The sequence below is a fragment of the Sarcophilus harrisii genome, chromosome 1 (assembly GCF_902635505.1).
Source record: "Sarcophilus harrisii chromosome 1, mSarHar1.11, whole genome shotgun sequence".
Taxonomy (NCBI): Eukaryota; Metazoa; Chordata; class Mammalia; order Dasyuromorphia; family Dasyuridae; genus Sarcophilus; species Sarcophilus harrisii.
This window is the reverse complement of record NC_045426.1, coordinates 546274411-546298136: the sequence shown is the minus strand read 5'-3', so window position 1 is coordinate 546298136 and position 23726 is coordinate 546274411. Positions and strand designations below refer to the sequence as shown.

At 40.9% G+C, this 23726-nt stretch overlaps 2 protein-coding genes across 6 annotated transcripts in view; one reads left to right on the top strand and one right to left on the bottom strand.

Annotated features, from left to right (window-relative positions):
- JARID2 (jumonji and AT-rich interaction domain containing 2) overlaps nt 1-6922 on the top strand; it is a 315080-nt gene extending 308158 nt beyond the window's left edge. For both annotated transcript variants that reach the window (XM_012541631.2, XM_031946823.1), the window contains one exon: nt 4941-6922. In XM_012541631.2, the coding sequence (XP_012397085.1) occupies nt 4941-5123 (183 nt within the window). In that variant the 3' untranslated portion in view covers nt 5124-6922. The remainder of the gene's footprint in view (nt 1-4940) is intronic.
- A 969-nt stretch (nt 6923-7891) lies between these two features.
- Nucleotides 7892-23726, bottom strand: part of DTNBP1 (dystrobrevin binding protein 1) — a 159343-nt gene continuing 143508 nt past the window's right edge. For all 4 annotated transcript variants that reach the window (XM_031946824.1, XM_031946827.1, XM_031946825.1 and 1 more), the window contains 3 exons: nt 17656-17811; nt 9764-9904; nt 7892-8361 (listed from right to left, as the gene is read on the bottom strand). In XM_031946824.1, coding sequence (XP_031802684.1) covers nt 8129-8361; nt 9764-9904; nt 17656-17811 — 530 coding nt within the window. In that variant the 3' untranslated portion in view covers nt 7892-8128. The remainder of the gene's footprint in view (nt 8362-9763; nt 9905-17655; nt 17812-23726) is intronic.

The window sequence follows — 23726 nt, the reverse complement described above, 5'->3', positions numbered from 1 at the left end:
CTTATTTGCATCTCTTTTGTTTTTTTAAAAAACATGTTCAGTGAAGGCAACAACCACTTTGTCTCTTCTATTTCTTTTACTTAAAGAGCGAATGCCAGAATTTGGTTAAAAATAAAACTTAAGGATATTCATCAAAGCTACTCTTCCTGTATCTCTTGATTAACCAGAGAGAGATGGATATCTTCTTGAGAACACACTGAAGCAAGGTCTGGGAAGTGTAAGCCCAGATTTTTACCAACCTCTTGGCACTGATTAAATTTTTATAAGCCTTTAATGTAACAAAACCCCAGAAAGATTGAATAAGTCCCTAAGTAACAGGAGTCTGGCTAGTCAGGTGTTGTCTGTGTTTTATTGCTAAAAAAACGAGGAAAGAAATGGATGTCATTTGATTTAATGAGAATTAAAGTGTCCTTAGATTATTGAGAAGTAAATTATGATTGCCAGTGGCTCTGGCCTCCTGAAATTTGGATCAGTGGGTTGGTAGAGCTCTTAATTCTCTTCTTCTGCGGTGAGAGACTTGGCTGGGACATCTCTGGGAGGTTGCCAGCCACCACGAAGGACGGTCCTGCTGCACCCAAGTGGCTTCATCAGGCTGATGGGGGGCTATTCCTAGGGCAGGAAGGCCGCCTGAGGCTTGTGGGCCACGGGGTGGGTGGAGGGGGGACAGTCCCCTGGCCTTGTTTCCCCAGAGGAGAGTGGCTGTAGGAGGGTCACGTTCGTTCTCCTGCGGGAAGTCCAGCTTTTGACCCCCAATACTGGGCCATCCATTCCTCACCCTGGTGTCCGATTCTGCATGAGGCCGTTTGGGGCTTTCTTAAGGGTACTTGAGTAGTGGTTGTTTTCTTCATTTTACAGATGAGGACCACATGACTTGCTCAGTTTTACCCAGAAAGTATCCAAGGTCAGACTGAACCTGTGACTCCCTGGCCCTGGCTGTGGCCCCGGCGCGCGGGGCTGCGCTCGGCCCCCAGGGCGGGTGGGCTGAGAAATGCTGCCTGGCAGCAGCTCCAGGGGTGCCCTGCAGGGTGCCTGCCAGTGCCAGGGCGTGGCCCTCAGACAATCCAAGGGGGGGGGGAGAATTAGGCAGGGGGCTACCTGGTGGGAGAGGAGGGGGCAGAGCCGGCACACAAAGGTGATGGGAAGTGTCAGCCCAGCCCCGTGATGTCCGCAAGGCAGATGGAGACTTGGAGACTTGTTGGAGACTTGGAAGGGCTGAGCGCTCAGATAAGAGGAGGAATCAGCGGTATTGTGGAAAGCCTCAGAAAGTTGAAGCCAGCGGGGAGGGGCCTTGGGGTGGTCAGAGAAGCGGTCCCTGTGGTCTCAGAGCGGCTTCAGTCACCTTGTGGAAGTGTGATTGTGAGGAGGTCAGGACCATAGATGAAGATGACTTTTTTCCTAGAAAACTGGCTGAAAGGAGAAAAACAACTAGTCGATAGTCTGTGGGGTCAAAGGAAGTTGTTTAAAGATGGAACAAACCTGAGTGTGTTCTAGGCATTGGGGAAGGAATGTGTTTGTAGTCAGCCATTCAGCAAGGTATTGCAGGCACATGGTACACACATAGTTGAAGATACATTGAGGGGAGGTTAATAAAATTGAGTTTCGGCAAGATACAAACCAAACCACACTTTGACTTTTGGAAAACCTATGGATTGGTCTAGCCCTTCTGGAAAGCAGTTTAGAACTGTGCCCCAAGGTTACTAAACTCTGTGTATTCTTTGACCCAGTGATACCATTCCTATAGTCTGTTTCTTAAAGAACGAGGAAAACATCCTCCGTGTACAAAAATATTCATGGCAGTTTTCTAGAAACTAGAAAATAATGGTGCCCAACAAAATTTGTTTGTTAAAAGTTTCCTTTCTTGTTTTCTTTCCTCTCTTTGGCTGAAGATGTTTTTTGTATATGAATGTAGTGGAATATATTTATTTATTTATTTTTTTATTTAATAGCCTTTTATTTACAGGATATATACATGGGTAACTTTACAGCATTAACAATTGCCAAACCTCTTGTTCCAATTTTTCACCTCTTACCCCCCCCCCTCCCCCAGATGGCAGGATGACCAGTAGATGTTAAATATATTAAAATATAAATTAGATACACAATAAGTATACATGACCAAACGTTATTTTGCTGTACAAAAAGAATCAGACTTTGAAATATTGTACAATTAGCTTGTGAAGGAAATCAAAATGCAGGTGTGCATAAATATAGGGATTGGAGAATTCAATGTAATGGTTTTAGTCATCTCCCAGAGTTCTTTCTCTGGGCATAGCTGGTTCAGTTCATTACTGCTCCATTGGAAATGATTTGGTTGATCTCGTTGCTTAGGATGGCCTGGTCCATCAGAACTGGTGATCATATAGTATTGTTGTTGAAGTATATAATGATCTCCTGGTCCTGCTCATTTCACTCAGCATCAGTTCATGTAAGTCTCTCCAGGCCTTTCTGAAATTATCCTGTTGGTCATTTCTTACAGAACAGTAAGGAATATATTTATTTAAATAATAGCTTTTTATTTTCAAAATACATGCAAAGATAGTTTTCAACATTCATTCTCACAAAATCTTGTGCTCCAAATTTTTCTCCTTCCTTTCTCCCCACCCCCTCCCATAGACAGCAAGTAATCCAATCTATATTAAACATGTGCAATTCTTCTAAACAGATTTCCACAATTATCATGCTGCACTAGAAAAATCAGAACAAAAAGGAAGAAAAATGGGGGGGGGGGAGTAAACAAACAACAATAAAAAAAAAAGGTGAGAATACTGTGTTGTGATTCACATTCAGTCCCCATAGTCCTCTTTCTGGAGGCTCATTGTTCAAGAGTCCATCACAATTGTTCATCATTTAATCTTGTTGACGTGTACAATGATCTCCTGGTTCCGCTCACTTTACTCAGCATCAGTTTATGTAAGTCTTTCCAGGCCTCTCTGAAATCCTCCTGCTGGTCATTTCTTATAGAACAATAATATTCCATAATATTCATATACCATAATTTATTCAGCTGATTTCTGACTGATTTGCACCCACCCAATTTCCTATTCTTTGCCCCTACGTGATTTGCACCCACCCAATTTCCTATTCTTTGCCCCTACGTAAAGCCTGCTACAAATATTTTTGCATATGAACACTCCATATGCCTATATTAATATTTATATTAATAAATAATGTATTATACTTTATTCTCTGTGGGTAAAGATCAAGCTCGTGGGAGGTAAGGATGTTGATAAACTGAGAGTCTTGGGTATCTGAGAAGATTGCCAACATACATATTAAGGTGTTTTAAATAGCAAACATCTGGGCATAGTAACTCTTGCCCTGGTACGAAGGCGGGTATAATTGTGGTGGGAGTGGTGTGTGTACTGGCAGATGGCTGGCCCAGGGGAGCACAGGGGGTGACAACTGAGGGGAAGATCTTGTAAGACTGAGCTCTTATCTTGACTCTTAAGAAGTCGTTGACAATATTGACCCTTTTCTTCAAGTGGTGAAGTGGGGAGGGAGCTTGGCAGGGTGCATGGCTGGGGTTCTGGTCCCAGGCACTGGAGCCAGGGGCACTGCCTCCCAAGGCGATGGGTTGGGGAGCAGCCCTCAGGTCATGACCACAGCAGGAGGCCTAGGAGCAGGACATTAAGGAGAGCTGAGGATTGGGTTTTCTTGGGGGAGGGAAGGAGGTAGAATTTTTTTGGAGAGTGAGTGTGTGTGTGTGTGTGTGTGTGTGTGTGTGTGTGTGTGTGTGTTGTGTTTGAGAGCAGAAGCCTTCAGAAGGAGCCGCCCCAACTGGGGCTTCAGTGATATTGAAAGGAGGAGAGGCCTGGGCCTCCTGGGGATCTCCCTCTGGGGGGAGATGAGGTCTGGCCCTCAGGACTCCAGAGCTGGCAACGTGCTCTCACTTATCCCACCCAGGGCACTCACGGAGCAGAGGCCTGAGGAACTGTTTCCTGTGACAAATTTGGTCGTAGGAGAGAAGATTAAGGTTGTTTTTGATAGGTTAAAAATAAGGAAAGAAACCCTCATTCCACATTTCAAGATCCTGAAACTAATCCTCCTGACTTGTAGCTAGCTTTTGACTCTTAGAAATTTGTGTCTACAGTGATTGGTCAATATTTGTTGTATTAAATTGAAATTACTTATTTTTGACTCTTCCTTTTAGCTGAATATGTGTGAAAAAGTAAATATATCCTGCAAATAGCTGCCTTTTACTGGTTGAGAGAGAGAGAACATCAGTTTGCTTCATTCCATTGCCTCTACTCTTTGGGGTGAAAGGTAGCGGGATGGGAGCACAGTTGATAAATGTGAGGTTTGGCAAAGGTTTGGCAGCCCATCTCCATGTGTACCAAAGTAGTTGTTCTTCATAAATTGAGAATTGTTTGGAGGCAAAAGCTCCACCTTCTCTTTTTGAATTAAGTTGGTATTTAGATGAGCTGTGTAAACGTAGCCATCCAGTAAAAAAGCCAAGAAAACCTGATTTAACTTTTAACTTTAGACATTCATTATCAAGAAGACAAGTCAAGGCTAGTCTTGATTCCTAAGCCAGTTGTCTCCTAAAATGTCTCCTAATCATGAAATACGCATAAAGTTTTGACTAAAATATCTCACAGTTTCAGTCCCATCCAACCAAAGTGAGTTAGTATCATGTAGTCTTTAGGGTCTCTTTTTGACTTTATTCAAGAGTTCAAGAACAGGGTTGCCATCCATTTTTGTCCTGCTTTGAGTAAAGCTTGGGTGACCTTGTGATTGGTGAGTCATTCCAGCGTTCCCATCTGCCTCCCTCGGGTAGCACTCCCGTCTCTGTCTGAGAGCAGTTGGGCCCGGCCCTGCGCCCACCCACCTGGAGGCCCCCCATCGAGATTCTCTTCCTGCCTTTGCTACCTGATTTTGAGTGATGTGTGTGCCCGTGAGTGAGGGGAAGGGTTTCATTCTCTTGTTTTTCTTCCAAACAGGAACAAATTATCAGTCTGGTGAATCAGATCTGTGGGAAAGTGTCTGGGAAAAACGGCAGCATTGAGAACTGTATCAGCAAGCCTACACCAAAAAGAGGACCCCGCAAGAGAGCAACAGTGGACGTGCCATCATCAAGGCTTTCATCCTCCAGTTCATCCAAAAGTGCTTCAAGTTCATCCTGAAGATGCCAACACTCATTGTCGATTTATATATATTTTTTTGTAATTATTATATCCTAGTTTGGAGTACTTGCTGTAGAATACAAGCTGTCTTTGCACTAGCTCTAAAGAAGATTTTCTTCTGGTTTTAGAGAACTAATTTTGTTTTAGCATTAAATTGTTGAAATTTTTTTTGTACTTAGGTAGTTAGATATGGCAGTTGGATTTTTGGAAACTGCTGTATATTCACTGTTTTAAAACTCTCAAGGGGCTGAGATATTAATTTGTATCGCCCCTTTGGCTAAGCAAAAGCCTTTTTTTGTTTGTTTTTTGTTGTTGTTGGATTGGTTTGTTTTTTGAAATTTTTGATTTTTTTTTGGTGGGGTTGTGTTTATTTTATTTCATTTTTTTGGTGGGGATTTTGTTTTTGTTTTCCATAACTGTGGGGGAAAGACTTTTAACCCATTTTTAATAGGTTGGAGTTTGTTGTATTTTATAATTTGTTCTCCAGTCATGTGAGCAGATTTTCTAGAGAGAAGGGGGATAGGAGACAAAAAAACTTGAAAGAAGAAGTTGCTTTACTTTGGCTGTCTTTTCTTCTGTCATGTGCAAGATGAGTTTTGTAATTTTTTTCTTAATTGGAAGATGTCCATTCTTTTTGGGGGGAGGTTATGGCAGCTGAAGGTGGACTTTATTTCCTAACCATAGGCAAAATGATGAGATTTGGAGTGACGAGGTTCTTTTACCAGCACATCACTATGCATCTGTTTAAGGGGAAAGAGAGAGAAAGAGAGAAAGACTGCCTACCTTGGAGGGGTCATGTGAGGGAAAACTATGCCTGATTTCATTAGGAAATCCATTCTGTTATTTTTTTGGTGCTGTTGGCTACTTTATCAAAAAAAAAAAAAACCCACAAAAAAAAACAAATAAAAAAACAACCCTTCAATAGCATCCTTACAAGAAAAAAAAAGGAAAAAAATAATTGAAGCCCGAAGTGCTTCTTTGTCATAGACGTGCAATCTTTCTGACATTCCATTTTCATCCCACGGCTGTCGTCGTTTCACATCTTTACACACAAGTCAGCATTAATCCTTTCTTTTCTAAATCTGTTTCATTTCTGTGATCACATTTAGAGCCACTAGGAGGTCCGCATAGTTGTTTTTGAATGTGAAAATGCATCTGCGCTCATCTTGTCTATTTTTTTCCTGTATGTTGTAACAGAACAGAACAAAACACACGCGCACACACACACACACACACACACACACACACAAGAAATCCCATCCCTTTTTGTACATATGTCTGTAAATTGTTTTAAATACTTGAGCCTTTTTCTCGGTGGGGAGGGTGGGAAGGGCGGCAAAGGGACAAGATGAAGAAAAGCCTTACGTTTCCGTTTCTTCATTGGCTGGATTGGACTGGATGCTTACAGAGTTTTTCTTGTAACGTTTCTATAAGTGCTGCTTACGTCACTGAACAACAAGGAAAAGCATAAAGGAGTAGCTGCCGCCCTCTTCTGGTTGTGGGTACAGTCTGTGTGGAATAAAGAAGGGAAACTTTTCACAAGCTGTCCTCTGTTTCATAATTGGGTTCACCAAGACCGTAACGACCCACCTCGCACCGAGCTTGCCCGTGGGGACTTGTCAGGGAAGTCCTAGAGTACAGTTTGTCGGTTGTTGTTGCAGAAGACTGAACTGTTTTTGGAATATTGAACAATAACATAAACAAAGTCGAGTGTTTTCCAATGTGGTTGTCCGGTTTTTATGGCCTTGCTGTGTACTTTTCCCCTCTTTTTGACAGTAAACTTCTGACTATGGCTTACAGTTGGACATTTAATTTATTAGCGCTGCTCTGCTCTCTTTCCTTGGAAGGAAAGACTTCATTGTTGTTTATTGACAGTTTTTCTTTTTGTTTGTTTACTTTTCAGGTTTGTACTACAAGGTTTAATAATAAAAAGTTTTTTGGACATTTGTGTCTTGTGGAAGATGAGTGGGGGGAAGGAGCCCTTTCTCGCCTGGCTGACGGGGCACTGTCTCGTCCCTGCATTCTTCCCTCCAAGATGCCCGACGGATGGGGCCGCCCCTCCCCCGTCTCCAGCCATCTCCTCTAGCTGCCGGCTCGGGGGGCTGGAAACCCACCCGGTCACTCTTCCCCTTGTCCTAGGCCCCAGCATGGAGCCGCCGCCGCCCCTCCTCCCCGACAAGGGCGGAGCTGGAGCACCCCCTTCTCCCAGGGCTGGGGCTCAGAATCCAATCCCGAATCGGCGCTTCTAGAAGCACCACCAACTCAGCGTCCGTCCGCGTGTCCATCCGTGGGTCCCTTTCCCCTCTACTTTTTTTTCTTTGCCGAAGTTGTCAAAGAGAAGGGGGGAGGGGAGGAGAGGTTGGCAAGGGTATCAGCTTTGGGCTTAATTCTGCTCCTTGGAGCCCATTTCCCCACTGTTTGTCGTTAAGTGAAAGACGCATCTCGTGCACAGCGGTCAGTCAGACAGGAAAGTTGGCAGAAGAGGAAGGATGGGACGAGTCACAGCAGCTATGTTTTGAGCCGAGATCCATCTTCTTGAGTGAGTAACTGAGTGGCTGACTTGCTTTTCTGTTAAAGAGAGTGATGGAGGCAGAAATGACACCTGCATTTCAGAAGTTGCCTTACAGTGGCAAGTATTAGGTGCCATTCATTTTCCTTTCCAGGTGGTACCTTCAGATATCCCGAAAGGAACAATATCTTCAAGCCATTGTATGTTTAGAATTATTTCTGACTGATTGATGTATAAGAAATACACAGAAAAACAGGACTAAGAGCTTTAGAATTTATTTGCTGTACAAAGTTTAATAATGCTCAAAGTTGTCAAACTTTATTGTTTGATAAGAGAAAAACTGTGCTTTTAGGCAACTACTCATTATTGGCAATTTAAAAAAATCTAGTATCCCCATAAAACAAAACAACTTCAGACAGACTATCTGGCCAAAACGTGAACTGTCTTCACCAAAATACTGTGTAGTCAAGAGAAAGAAGGGAAGGCTGGATGGAGTTTAAGAGTCACTTTCATCACTAGCATCTGACCGGGCCTTGAGAGTGGCCAGGGCAGTGTCTGCTTGGACTTCTTCCTCGTCAGACTGAACAACAGGGGACTCCCCACTTTCACTGTTCTCCTGGGGGGCAGAGTCGGTGCAGACTGAGGATGAAGAAGCCAGCTGGCTTCGAGATGCAGAACGGTGGGGAACCTCGAGGTTGAGTTCATTCTGACAGGAACTGGAGTCGGGCCCTAAAACAGAAAAAGGGTTAAGTTTGCCAGAGGGAAGGGTACTGGGGTCTAAGCTGGATGGAGTTGCTTAAGGCAATCATGCTGTCTGCGCTGGGGGGCGGGGTCACTCCTGGTCATCATCATCACTGCTACCCCGACTTCTGGTGTCCCCCCCCCCCCCCCCCCCCCCCCCCCCCAGGCACTTGGCTATGACAGCTGGAGCGTCTGTAGCGGCGCTAATTATGTTTATGTTCTGTTTGTCTCACTGAATCTTCAGCAATGCTCTGCACTAGCAGCAGAAGCAGCACTACTCATGCTGTCCAAGTTTGTGGCTGAAAGTGTTTCTCACTGGCCACACAGCTAGTGAAATAGCCAAGGGAAGGGTCCCCAGTCTTTTGAACTCGAGGCCTAGCATTCTACCACAAAGAACTCTTGGGCTGCCTTCACAAAAATGACTCCCTCCCTTCAATGGTTCTTTTGAACCTAAGACAAATAGCGTCCTCTTTTTCTTTTCCCTAACAGCTCTGAATCTGAACAAAAAGCTGCCTCGTGCCAGCTCAGCAAGTCAGCAATGGCCCAAGAAACAGAAAGGTGGGAGCCTGAGAATCTGCAATCCCAAATAGTCCTTAGCTGCCCTCTTCTCAATAGCCGGAAGTTTATTCTGTTCTTTCAAGGCCTTTTCTCAGCTCGTATCCCATCCATTAAGGACCCTCAGTCCAGGCAAGGAATAAGGGATACTCGTTTCTCAAGTCGTGCTCACAAGTAATAGTCCAAGGCAGATGTGCCCAAGGTGGTTAAAGTCTGCAGACCTTCACACAGACAGAGTGCACGGGCCCAGGTGGGACTGGGAGGGAAGAGCTGTCCTGGCTTAACATGCGGAAGCAGAGTCACTTCTGGTGACAGCATCTCGTGGGCAGGAACAAAAGGGACCATGCCAGAACGGAGTGGGACATGCTGAGCCTCCCTAGGTAAGTTAGCACAGGTCAGCTTCCCTGTCTCTCCCTCACTGGGAGGATGTTAAGACAATGACCTGAGGTTCTTCCTGATATTAAAAAAGTCTAAAAAAGAACCTGCCTCCCCCCACTTCTCTGGCTACTGTTTTTTAAGGAGCAGCAAAAAAAAATGCCAGGTTTCAGAACTGGATGGGGGGGGCAGGGGGGAAGAATGACAGGTCTTCAGCAGACTAATAAGAAAGGGAAGATCGGCTGTGATGGGGCGGGGCTCCAATAGCAGGGCTTTTAGATGTGGATGGGGGAGGATCTAGAGAGACGTCTGCAGGGAAAACTAGCCCCTACCCCTTATTCTCTCTCCCCCCCACCCCCCCAATAGAAAAAGTACAAATGCCAGCAACTGAAACTGATCCCGCTTCATTTAGGCCAGGAATGAGTGCCATCCACTCAGCCCTCCAACATCCTGCTTATACCTAATCCGGGAGACAGTACGTTGTCTTCTCCTCCGGAGTTTAAAAAGACATCCAGGGCCTCTTGATCAGACATATCCATCAGGTCCATCTGTTCTAGCACATCTACATTCACTTCCATGGATGACATGCTGCCTATGGGCTCTGTAAACAACAAACAAATAAGGCATTAACCAGAGTGACTGAAGGCAAACGGTTTGTGCGGCACTGGCCTTCCTCCAAAGCACATAGCCGGGTATTATTTCAAATGACCAATCCTTGTCCTCGTTCTCTTTCAAAAAAGAATCTCACCTATGCAGAACTAGTTTGTTTTGTTTTTCCAACTCAATGAAACAAAATATCCAAGTTTTGTTGATTCACAGCCATGAGACTCGAGTTTGCCCATGTTTTTGGTCAGGCTCATGAGTGCTGGAGAGCTCTCTGCAGAAAGCACAGATAGTATTCTTTGGGCAGAAGTCTTTACATCAGATGGTCTGTCTCTCTTCTACTAGGTCAGGTACTTTATAGCTTGAACAATCCTGGTCAGAATGGTCGGCCAATAAACAACACTAGGATCTCTATTATACAAAAGGAGTAGAAAGACCAAGCTACATTACAAGGACCCTTACCAGGAGCCTCTCTGATGCCCCCCCAAAGGTAATTGGCACAAAATAATGAGTAGATCCATGGAATTCTCAGCTTATAGTGTTTTGTTTTTTGAATATAGGAAGAACTGGGCCATGTAGAACCTCTTCCTGGCTTTCTCCCAAATGGTTTTTCTAGACTGGAGAAGGGTTTCTGGTCATATTCTTTTCATATGTTCAGCCTTCACAACTTTTTAACTTGTATTTAAGATTTTCTTAGATAATAACCTACATAAAAGAACCTAGTTTCCACTTCTAACATCCTTCTGGTTTGGCCTACATGTCAAATTAAAAAATAATAATAAAGTCTGGCAAGTTATGATGGCCCTTGAAGTTAAAACTGGGGATGTGGGAAAATGCCTAAGTCAGAGGATTTCTTAACCTGGGTCTATGAACTTGTATTTCTCTTCCCTCCTCCCCTATATATATATGTATATTTCCTTTATATCTGTGTGTGTAAAATTCAACATAATTGACTTCCTTTGTAATTATATGTATTTTATGCATTTTAAAACATTCTGAGGAAAGGGCTATGATAAAAAGATTATGAGGCACTGGGTCCATTCATTTGTTTCAAGACATGAGGAATAGGGGAGTACTCCCACTGCATCTGAGGATTTGAAAAGCGTATTCAGAAGAGATTGGAAGAAGGTTAAATATAATTCTGAAAAAAATAAGAAGAGCACAGTGAATATTCACAGTGACACATCCCTCCAGGGTCATCTATTAGAAATTATTTTAAAAGTTTTTTTTTTTTTTTTTGAGGACTGGGCATTTTGAGGGAGGATACTGAGTGTCTTTGGGCCAGAATCTGCCAAAATATTTATTATTAAATTATTAATAGGGTTTACATTTCTATCATCAGCCTTCACCATCTCGTTGATTTGAGGTCTAATTTGCTACAATTATTACTGCCTATCAAGTAACTGATTTGCTTCATTAGTGTGTGTGTGTGTGTGTGAGAGAACTGTAATTATAAGACAGCCATTTAAAGTAGGGGCTCAACCTCAATGACAACATTTGCCACGAAGACAGTCTTACTAGACTTACTAGAAAACTCTTCAGAACTATAATCTACAACATTTTTTTCTCTCATTTCTTTGAACCTGTGATTTCCTCAGTAAAAGAAATTCACTCTATACATACAATTTAGCACTGCCATGCCCATTAAAGCCTCAGAGATTGTGGCGATACCCACTGATATGTGACTTCTTGCTGTGAAACCCAGGCAAGACCTCCAGGCCTGGAGCAGGATAACCCGAATCCAAGCCCCGTCTCTAGATGCAAAACAGCCGCTGCTGGGCCAGAGAAATCAAAGCAAAGCCTGGGTCACAGATTTCACTTTGTGATCATGGAGATTAACCCTCTCATTTTACAGACAAAAACACAGACTCAGGGAAGTTAAGGTTAAAGTCTCAAGTTATCCAGGTTCAGTTGTGATGGACTAATCCTTGTTCCCTATTTACCATGTCAGACATTTATGCTAGATATAGTCAAATCTTGGCTCTCCAGTTTTCTTTCCCTCTTTAATATGGTAATAAGTAAATTGTTATTAATACTGGAATGGAAATAACAGATCTACACCTTCAATAATCTTCACCAAAAAAACCAATTCACATTCCTTTGCTTCAGTGCTTGGCCAAGGTCTCCTGTGTTTTTGCCATGCGTCCCTTTGAACGTGTGTCTGTCTGTGTCTGTGTCTGTCTCTCTCTCTCTCTCTCTCTCTCTCTCTCTCTCCATCTCCAGTTGCATCCTTACTACTTAACAGACAGACCGAGCTGCTACAACCAGAAAAAAATGGGCCTCCCTGCTCATTAAGTGCTTTTCCTATATCTTTCTACCCTTTCACATTTAAAGTCCTAGGGGAAAAACCATTTCTACTTATTGCCTCCATTGGCTCCAGACCCACTCACTAGATGTGTTCTCACCAAAGTTACCCTCAGTACGATTGTAACTGTCGGACCAAATGACCTTTCTCAATCGGGAGCCTCAGCTTCTCTGCAGCGTTTGATCTCCATCTCAGCTGCATTTCCAACGATACTCTTTTCTCCTACTTGCTCGGGTCGGGGAGTGTCCACCATGGCCTTGGACTCTCCACTCATATATATGTTTCAACTGTCACCTCTACACAGACTATTCCCAATATCCAGCCTTTGTAACTCTCTGTGGAACTAAAGTCCTGTCTGTCAGAGTTCTCACATTCAACACATTCAAAATGGAACCCAACTCCTCCCCCCCAAACATCTTCTTCCCATATTATCTATTCCTGTCAAAAGCACTATTGCGGCTACGCTCTTTTAGAACCTACAGGTTTTCATCAACTTCACTTTTCCTTAAGCCTTCTATCCAAATGGTTTGCTACGTTCTGTTGATTCTTTCTTTGTAATACAGCTTGCATTTGTCTCCTCTCCAATGATACAGCCACGGCTCTAGCTTTTACCTGGACTTCTGCAAGAGCCTCCTCATTGGAATTCCCTTATTCTGGCCAACTTGGCCAATTTCCCTTCCCCAGACATGACCAACATTATGACTGCTCATGGGTTTCCCAGTGCTCTGTCCTGGGTCCCCTTTTCTTTTCCCTCTGTACTATTCACTTGATAGTGTTACTAGCACCCGCAGTTTCATGTGGATGACTTTCAGCTCTCTTTGCATGGCCCTAATCTCCTAACTTTTGATCTCTCCTTTCTAATTATCTAGTAGGCATCTCAAAATGAAAGTCTCATAAAAATCTCAGCACATTCAAAACCAAACATTACATCAATTTCCCCCTCAAATTCTCCTCTTTTCCAACTTTCCAGTTACCCGGGCTCACAGTCTGGATGTTACCCTCAGCATCTTGCTCTCACTCCTACCCCACAGCTGCCTGAGCCTCTCAGTTCTGCCTTTATAACCTCTTTTCATGTAGTCATGAAGCATTTCCCTCTGAAACTACCCCTAATTTATCCTATGGGGATGTTTGTATTTTCTAGTTTCTATAGTTATTTGCTTGTCATCTCTTCCATTAGACTCTAAGTTCCTTAAGGGCAGGGAATATTTTTTACCTTTCTAACTCTTACAGCACTTAAAACATTCTCTAGCATCGAGGAAGCAGCTAATGCTCGGTGATGAGACCTTTGTGTAGACTGGCTCCCAGGCTCCAAATCCCCTCTCTTTTTCACTCCTGTCTCTTGGGATTCCTAGCTCTTCCAGGCCGAAGGAAAGTTATACCTCTTGGACAGACCTCTTCTCAGTTATCCACCTCTCTGAAAATTAATTCACTTGTACATTGGATTCATTTACTTTTGTCTCTGTTGTTTTTTCCCTAGCAAAATGTAAGCTCCTTGAGAACAAGCATTATTTATCATCTTTTTCTAGTTCTGTGTCATAGAGACACTCAATAGATGAGTATCGAAATGAATAATTACTTGAACAGTTTAAAGAGAACAAATTAAGTTTTGGCAGGTTATATAAGAAACTCATTAGTAATCCAAAAGCACTTCAAAAGTTCTCTAAATTGTACTTTTCTGCTTTAGAAAGAAATTTTACCAATCATTTTCACATTCTTTGATTTAAATAAGAACTCACTTAAGTACCAACTATATTCTACAATTACCCAATTCTCACATTCTACCTATCAACCAACCCATTACCTTTTTCAGTAGACTGAGCACATGAAATAGATTAAAAACTTTTTATAACAGCTAGAATATTTCAGTAAATTGAATTGTAACATGTTAGGGTGATTTATTTAAGTCTATTTTGTCATTCTTTTAACATTGAGTTATCTTAACAGATGAATAACATCTTACTTTTGATGACATTCTATAATATGTATAAAAATAAAATTATTGGTTATATTATTGTGGAAAAGAGCTCTGAATGGTAGGACTAGACCTTAGTTTTACCTCAGCTGCCAACTAATTACAATTTGCATAAGGCACTATATCTCTGAGTCCAAGTTTCATTATTTGCAAAGTAAGGGAGACAGATCATAGGATCTCAGCTTTAAAATTAATATGTCTATCTGTGCTGAAAAAGAAATCTCATGTCCCCCCAAACCCCTTAGGCTAATTTAATCCAGTAGCATCTAACTAACCTCAGCATATTCTTGTAACTCTCCTTACACACCAATTCTTTTTAAAGCTACATGTCTAGGAGTCAGTAAATGTTGGGAGAATGGAATTTCGACAAGATCTGATCCTTGTCCTTGGAGTACTTGTTTTTTATATTTCAAACACTGAATTTTGGGGGATTGCTAAACCTTATATAGGACAAAACAGAGCAGGTGCTTAGAAAACAGCTGATTTTCCATCCTCTCAAAATTGTCCTCTTCCTTCTATATTCACATAGTAGCAAATCACATGAGAACCTATGAGGCTGATTCTTATTCTGTGACCTGGCTAGCCTCGCTTTTGCTATGGCCCAACGGTCTTTAAGCCCCTTCCTTCTTTTTTCAGTAAATACAGAAGGTTCTAGAAATAGTTATCTTCCAAATATAATTTTCCTTGTCTTGTCTCAATTTCAGTATGAAAATGGAGGGCGGGGAGAAATGCAGCCTACTTTTCAATTAATGATATATGACTAAAATGTCTTATTTGATGTGATATGATATGTTTTTGGACTATTCCTAATTAAAACTAATTTGTAAATGGCTTTTCCCCAAAAAAAGGCAGCCTGTACTGTCAGAGAGGACATTTAAAGAATAGTTCCAAGCTGATTTTTTAGAGAGACTCATTTATTTGTTACTGTTTCTCAATTAAGAACTGACCTAACTATAGACAAAACTGAAAAGCTTAAGAGGCAGCTGGTAATGCAGTGGATAGAGTTGTGGGTCCAGGGTCAGGGAGACAAATTATTCAAATTACAAAGTTCAAATTGTTTTTTTTTCCTCTAATTCTTCTAAACAAAACAAACCAATTCTCTAAACTAAAAGATGTTGTCTATTCTGAGATACACTGACCAAACCTATTTAACATTTGAGAAGATCATACCAGCAAGAGCTGGAATTGCCAAAAATCAAGTTTTTAAAGGTATCAATATATAGTTACATTGCACAGAGCTGACATATCTCTGTTCTCCTTTTTCTGAGTCAGTTGTTATACAACTATACAATACCAGACTAAAATCTCTCACCTTTTCCTACTGTTTCTTCAGGCTCAAATTCTGCATGTGCTTTGGTCTCTGTCCCAGGATCTAGAAGTGAACCACATACAAGCCCCCCAAGTTTGCTTCTTGGCCAACACAACTGTTATCATCATTTCTCTGAAGGCACCACCTAGCCTCACCAGGACAGAGTCTTAAGAACACTCAGTACAGAACCTAAGGAAACGAGAATACGGTAACTCTATAAAATCTGGTTCTAGTCACACTGAGTATATAATGGGTCAGAAAATGAGGTACATTAGAATGTGACACCTTTCTTGGTTCCTCCACCTGCTGGTGTCTTCCCCTCCAAAAATTCACATCATATTTATTTTTCATATGTATATTTTAAACATTTATATTCATGTCTTCTTCATAGAATATTAGGTCCTCAAAGTGGGAGTTTATTGAACTTTGTCTCCCAGCACAGTGCCTGACACTTTGTAGTATTTAGTAGATGCCAGGTGATTGATCAGACAGGAGGGAGAGTGGAGGAACGTTTAAAATTTCACCAAATGACCATTTAACAGCAACACTGCCGTGCCTGGCTATAGAACACAATTTCCCTCAACATGAAAGGGCTAATTTGTTTTCTTGACTTCTGTATTTCAAAGCAAACCAGACTATTTACAGAGAGGCTGCCTGCACACTGCAGGGGCGTCATTTATCTTTCTGTGTGCGACACCAAACTATTAAAGCCGTGTTAACGCCCATGGCTGTCTGTGTTTACTTTTCCTTCCCACGTGAACGGGGCTCTGGCCACAGTTAGGAGGCCACCTCAGAATGGCGTCCCCGACAGCCTGGATGGATTTGCACTAATTCACATCCTCTTGTCCAGCTCCTCTGCGACTTATCTGCAAGAGAGCAGGCCGTGCCGAGGGCTGCGGTTCACCAGGGTACCGCGCTGACTGGCACCGCTTCTGGGCCTCACTGTCACTACTGTCTGACCAGGGCAGCTAATTTAAGCTAAAAGTCTTTATGAAAAGGAGAGCCGAGGGCTGCATCCTCAAAAAAAGTTACGTTTCTCACAGTGGATTTGGCAGGGGCTATTTCAGCTGTTTGCACATATGTGGAAGAGGAAATCATAGAGATCATGATGTTGCATGTGTAAAATTCCCTAAGTTACATTCATTCCAAGTAGCTGAATCTGTTAACCAAGAGACAAATTAAAAATAAAACAAAATTTTCTAAGTAACATAAGAAGAGTCCATGCAAATTAAAATGTGTGGAATAAAAAACAATCGGAGACTTTAGAAGCAACACCACCAGAGAGGTGGAAAAATAAGGCATTTTTACATGACATCTTATGGCAAATAATGAACGTCTTTCCTTCCTACATGAAAAAATCATTTTCTGACAATTCTATTTTGGAAAAGAAATATATGGATGTAAAAATGTAAAAAATGTAAAAAAATTTACTCTTTTGGCTGGTACATCACACTAGCGATTCACACGGACTTCACTGTCCACTGACCCTAAGATCTTCAAAGTACTGTCTCATCATACCTTCCCAACCCAGTGTTTGTGAAGTTAATTTTTTGAAATTTTACCTTTATCTCTACTGAATTTTATCTTATTAGCTTACCCAACTCGGTGATCTAGCCTATTGAGCCCTTTCGGGATCCTGATGCTGTCCTTCAGTATGTTAGCCATTTCTCCCAGCTCTGTATCATCTATGCTTTTCTCCAAGTCACTGATAAAAATGTTTAACTGCACAGGGCCACTAGGGATCCCTCGGGCACTCTGCTACAAACCTCTTGCCATGTTAAAACTATTAACAATTATTCTTTAAGTCCAGTCGTTCAATTAGTTTTGAATTGAACTAACTATACTCTTATCTATTATTATTCTTAACATGGGGGCAGGAGTGGAGCAGGTACTTAAAGTAAATTTCAGATGCTGAGAAGAAATGAAGGTATCTTCAAAGCTCCACCTGACAGTTACATTTTTCTCCCACTTCCTAAAGCCTAGGGACAAAGGGAACAATGCCAGAAAATACCTCTAAGCTAGTAAGAGGAATATTTGAGTATTATATGTCCAATAACAGACTCGGCTATTAAACAGCTCTGTTCCCAATCCTACCCTGAGTGAGTCAGTAGCAGGAGACCCATAAAGATACAGTCTAGCAGATGAAAACCTGTCCAAACTTGCCTCGTCGTTCAGCTATCTGCAGATAGCCTGTAGAAAGGTACTGTTCCATGTCCTGCTGGAAGGCTTCTTCAAAGAATTTCTGGCGTTCCTTTAGTTTCAGCTGTTGGCTGTGTTCCATATCTAGCACCTTTTGGGTATGCTCTGCATCTAGCTCAGCTGAGAAAAGAGAAAAAATACAACTTCAGAAAGACTTTAGCAAAGATGGAATATCACGCAGAAAATGTTTAGTGGCAGATGTGGTGGATGACACCTTCTAAGATAGCCCATCTATGCTCTCGGTGGCGGGGCTAGTGATGTTCTTACATACCAACCCTAAACGGCCTTCCTTCCCACCCCTTACCTATCAATCACCTGAAAATGCTCCCTAAGACTGAAAACCATGGAGAATAGACACATGCAGAGGCAGCCGGTCTCAGGGCACTTAGCCTAGTCTCAGTCACCGGCTCCGATGGGCCCCGGTAGGAGCCAGGGAGCGCCAGAGCGTCCCACAGCAGTCTGGGACCCAGGACCCTCCCACTCTATGGACTCAGCTCTCTCTAGGAGTCTTTCTTCATTAGCACTCCCACAACAAGTACATACCAGGCTCCATGCAAGGTGCTACAGATATAAAGACAGAAATGATTTAAAGACTTATATTTATTATATGGGGGGAAAGAGAGACCAGAGAGGGTTGAAATCTTATGGTCCCACTTCAGAATTGAGATTGTAGGATCATAGAATTTTCAACTGAAGAGAACCGTAGAGATGACTGAGTCTAAGAGTTTTGATTTAACGATGAGGAAAGTGAGATTCAAAGGTGTCAGAACCAGGATCTGCATCATCTTTTTAGAATCTACAACAAACATTCTCTTGACTAATGTACCCTCTAAATTTAAAGATGACTAGGGATATCTGATGGGGCCCTTTTAGTGTTAGTTTTTTAAACTAACCTTATAAGTTGTTTTGTTTGTTTGTTTGTTGGGGGGAGGGAGGTTAGTATTCAAGGCCTATGATTGCATCATGGTAGAGAATTCTCAGTCAATAAATTCCCTAAACCAGTGTAGATAAGCAAATGTTCTACAAATAACAATCCTTCAGAAGGCTACTCCACTAAGAGGTTCATGATTCCCCCAGGATCACACAGCCAGCATGTAATAGAAATGGGTCATAAACTCAGGTCTTTCTGACTTGGAGGTTGATCCTCTATCTACTTGGCCAAACTGCTTTTCTGGCCTATAAATACTTTATGTTCATTTAACCTTTTCCCTAAGGGATATAAAGGAAAGAAAATGAATAAAACTATTTCTTATGATTCACTAGCTAGCATAAGTCACTGCTCATACTAGGCAAGTTGATATTTTTATATTGCTTTAAAATCATAGCATCCTAAAATTTATACTCCAAATTAGTTTATTCTACAGAAATTCTTAACCTTTTTTTTTTGGTGTCATAGAACCTGCTGGCAGGCTGATGAACCTTATGAGCTCCCTCTTAGAATGTCTTAAAATATATTAAAATAAAATATCAAATATATTTAAATTTTCATGTTCATAATAGGAGTAAAGATGCATTTAGAAGAGAAACTGATTATTACCATATTAATAGAATAAAAAAAAATAACAGCTGGTGAGAAGATTCCACCAGTGCCAAATAGATGATTCAAGACTCTATGTGTGCACATGCATGCCTGTGCCTGAAGATTTATAGATTTATATAGATATATGGATATTCATGTATATACACACATACATATAACTTGATATGGCAAGAAAAATATACTAAAACCTAGGTATATTGTTAGATGAAATTGTCTGGAATGCATAACTGATTACTTTTATGTGTTTATGTTTGGAAATAACAAGATTGTGGACATTGCTACAAGACTTAAACACTACAACATATTATTGCCAATGAAAAGAGCTGGCACCTAAGTCTCTAGTAGAAGACAGGAAACTGTTTTATATACTTCATGCCCTACAAAGTTCATCTTTAGAACTCTAGGCTTACATTTAATTGCTTTTTACTTGATAATAACCTTCCTCAGGCACTATTCTGCCTCCATTCAGTTTAAGCAGCTGTTAAGAGCTGTGAAACTCAGTTATCTAGAAAACTCTTGGAATTCTAATGCTTCCCCAAGGAGTATCAATTTTCAATCTGAGAAACAATCCTTTAGTAGCTATATATTATTCATCTAGTACAACACCCTAAACTTGTACAAGTTCACATGCACCTTACTATATATAATAGGAGTGTTTCTGAAAAGCTGTGTTTAAATGATATTTTATTGCAAAAAGAATTCTGTCCTCTTAAAGGGACCTTTTGGCTAATTTTGTTGTAAAGGGAACAAACACTAATTTGTTTTAATGTGGCTCTTCCCGTATATTACAGAGTAGAGTTGTATTTGGTGATAAAATAGCAGCTAAGTCCAATTGCCAATGCTCTTTGAACTATATGTTTTTTCATCTGGTCAGATACTGTGGATACTTTAAAATGATATATATTTAAAATAACATGTATTAAAAATACCAGCAAATAAGTTTGTGCTTCGGTACTTCAGGTCTCTGTGCTTTCAATGGCACTTCTCTCTCTCCACCCACCCAGACTGCTAATCTTCCACACCGAAGCAGATGGTTCTTCATGAGTTGCTAGGATGAAAATGTTGTCAAGTGATAGCCAACCTTCTGGTGATGAGTTTCTCCAAATATAGTGAGCTTGTATTTGGAGACAGACATAATCTGTCATCAATGTATACTCAAAATCTTTCCAGTTTAGAGGATAGGAGCTCAACTGGTATCCCAAGTACCTAGGGTCAATTCTACAGCAGGAGGCAGCATCTAAGATGAACTTTAGTAGGGAATGTATATTTAGCAGTCTAAAATAGCCAAGACTTAAGACAAGAATCAAGTCATTACAATCACATTTGTTACCTTATTAAATTAAATTAAATTAATAGTGGCAAATAACTGTATGGTATGTTTTCTTAATGGAAAAAAATTTTTAAACAATTTTTAAAATAACAGTTGAATACAGGTCAATGCAATCTTAAGTATATGTTTGGGGATGTTTAACTTAGAGAAAACAAGATTATAAGGGGATCTGCTGGTTATCTTCCAATTTTTGAAGAGCTGTCTTGCAGAAGAGGGATTTAGCTACTACTGCTTATCCTTCAACAAGGGTCTTAATGTGAGGTGCATGAACTTTTTTTTTTTTTTTTTCTTAAAGCTTTTCATTTTTTTAAACATATGCATGGACAATTCTTCAACATTAGCCTTTGCAAAACCTTGTGTTTCAATTTCCCCTCCTTCCCCCCACGCCCTCCCCTAGATGGCAAGTAGTCCAATATATGTTAAACTGTACAGGGTCACAGTCAGTGGGGAAACTCTGGGTGAGGTTAAGACCCTTCAGCCCAGAGGGAGTCTGCTAACAATGTCTGGGTTGCTTCCCCACCTTCCCTAAGGGCTCTGGGCCTTCCTGAGAAGTCAGGGGGTGGTGACAATCTGTGTTGAGATTGAAGCAGTGATACCAGGTGGAAGAGTGGTATCAGGTGGCAAACTACTACAATAGCAAGTTGTTTATGTGGTCCCATGTGCTCAGTGTTGTTTTTGTTACATTATACAAAGGGGAAAGTCTTTGAAATAAACAAGACTCCATTTTCCCACCCTCCTCAGGAGTCCCCCCTCATCACTTCTCCACTAGGAAGGTATATTTTAATCACCCCAGTATGGGAAAGCTAAAAAGCAGGATTCAATATTTTAATTACCTTGGTGTGGGAGCTACGTTTTGTCACCCCAACTTGGGGGCTCTATAAAGCAGGACACAACATTAAACATGTTAAAATTTGTTAAATCCAATATATGCATATATATTTATACAATTATCTTGCTGCACAAGAAAAATCAAATCAAATCAGGAAAAAAAAAGTAAAATGCAAGCAAACAACAACAGAAAGAGTGAAAATACTATGTTGTGAACCATACTCAGTTCCCACAGTCCTCTCTCTGGCTCTCTTCATCACTAAACAAGTGGAACTCATTTGAATCACCTCATTGTTGGAAAAAACCACCATGAACTTGTTTTTCTACTCTTGATTAACTATTTTAATATAAATGGTTTCCTTTGTAATCCTCTGTATTGTCTGTATTTAAAAGTATTCTGAAAAAGGGCTCTCTAGCTTGACAAAAGGATGTGTAATATAAAAAAAAAAAAAAAATGTAAAGAGTACTTCACCTGGAGGGAAAACTTAGAAATTGTAGAGGGAAATTACATAAAAGCAAATTTCAGCTCAACCTAGGGAAAATTTTCTAAGAATTAGAGCTTCCCTAAAGTGAAATGGGAGTATTAGGAGTTAGTTGAGTTCTATATTATTTAGAAGTTTTCAAAGCACAGGCTGGATGATCACTTTTAAAAGATTCATGGATTTAGGAGATTCACAGTTTGAGTCCAAATTGAACTAGATGTCCTCTAAGATAAAGTTCTAAGATTCTATAAATTTGTAGGTGTGTTTTTTTTTTTTAAAGATACAAGTCAGAATAAAATTAATTATTTTCCACATTAAATATTTGGCTAATTTACTGATGTGGAGAATTCACTGAGGGGAATGATAAGAGGATTGTAAACAATGCTATTTGTAAAATTGAACTAAGCAGTGGGGGGGAAACAAGCTTGCAGAAAAGTTTGGGTGTGACCCAGTGATAGCAAATTATTCCAAAGACATTTATTTACAGGTGAAATTTTCAAGACAATGAACAAATGTAAAATAGCTAAAAAACTTCTATGGTAGCCTACTCTCATTATGATAGTAGTGGAACATTGGATTGTAATACCCAACAATACCCAGTGTGTCAGTGAGGAAGCAGAAATTGTACTAATGATTTAAGTTGGGAATCTCATCTGGATCTCAGAAAATATATACATAGAAAATATGTACTTAAAATGACAATTTTAAAGACATTCAGGGATTGATTTTCATATTTCAAAGAAGCCAATATTCTCAATGAATGAAAAAAGATCACCCACAAAATTATACTCTAAAACTCAAATGGATCTGTGATCACAGATTGAGGTGTTCCCTTCAATAATTCAGATGGCAGTCCATCCATGCCTGCTCAATCTTGTGTAGTTGGCTGGTGAGGCAGGGTTGGAACAAACTACTTCCTTCCTCCCCAAGGACCACAACACTTGCAAGTTGGCCCTAATTCGCATTATTAGAGTACCTTGGGCAATTTGAATCTGTGTATCAAAACGTACTTTGAACCTCACCCACTTTCTTCACAGGAGCTGTTAATCTGTTTGCATTCATTTTCAAATAGCTTAGCACAGTATAGAAGAATTGCACGTTTAACATATATTTGTCCTCTAGGGGAAGGAATGGAAGGGAAAGAGAACAACAATTTTGGAACACAAGGTTTTGCAAGGGTGAATGAATAAAACTATGTATGTGTTTTGAAAATAAAAAACTTTATCAAAACAAACAAATAGCTTAGCATACCCTTACCCCCCACAGGCTATTCCTAGTCTTTGGATATTAACCCCCCTGCTAATAAACAAAATCCTCTCTCACCACTTCAGCTGTCAGTCCACTCCCTCATTCCCATCCTCCTGAGCCCTACCCTCTTCTCAATGCCCTAGTCAAAATTCTCTCCTTCTACGAGCTCTCTGGAGCATCTGTTCCCTAATCAAAAAACTTATTTTCATCTTAAAAATTTTTCTTTCTCACTCCTTCTCTTCTGGCTCTCAATGAGACCTGACTTCCTGTTAATGACACTACATCTTCTTCCCCTCTCGCTAGTACTGACTGAGCTTTCACTCATACCTCTTAACTCACTGGTTGGGGAGCTGTGAAGGGAGTTTGAACACTCTAAATCCGCCTCAGCTTTCCCCCTCCCCCCGGCCTCCACTGGCCTCCACTACCACTTCCAGGCTCTCCTATCACAATCTCTCAGCTACCATTCCTCCTTTAAGGTTTATTCAATCCAAATTTTATTACAAATCAACCCAGGGCATGTCTTCTCCTTTCAAGGGGTTCGGTAACTAACTCATGGTTCTTCTTTCTATTTTTACTCTTTCCTTCATTAAAGGAGACTTCAATATAC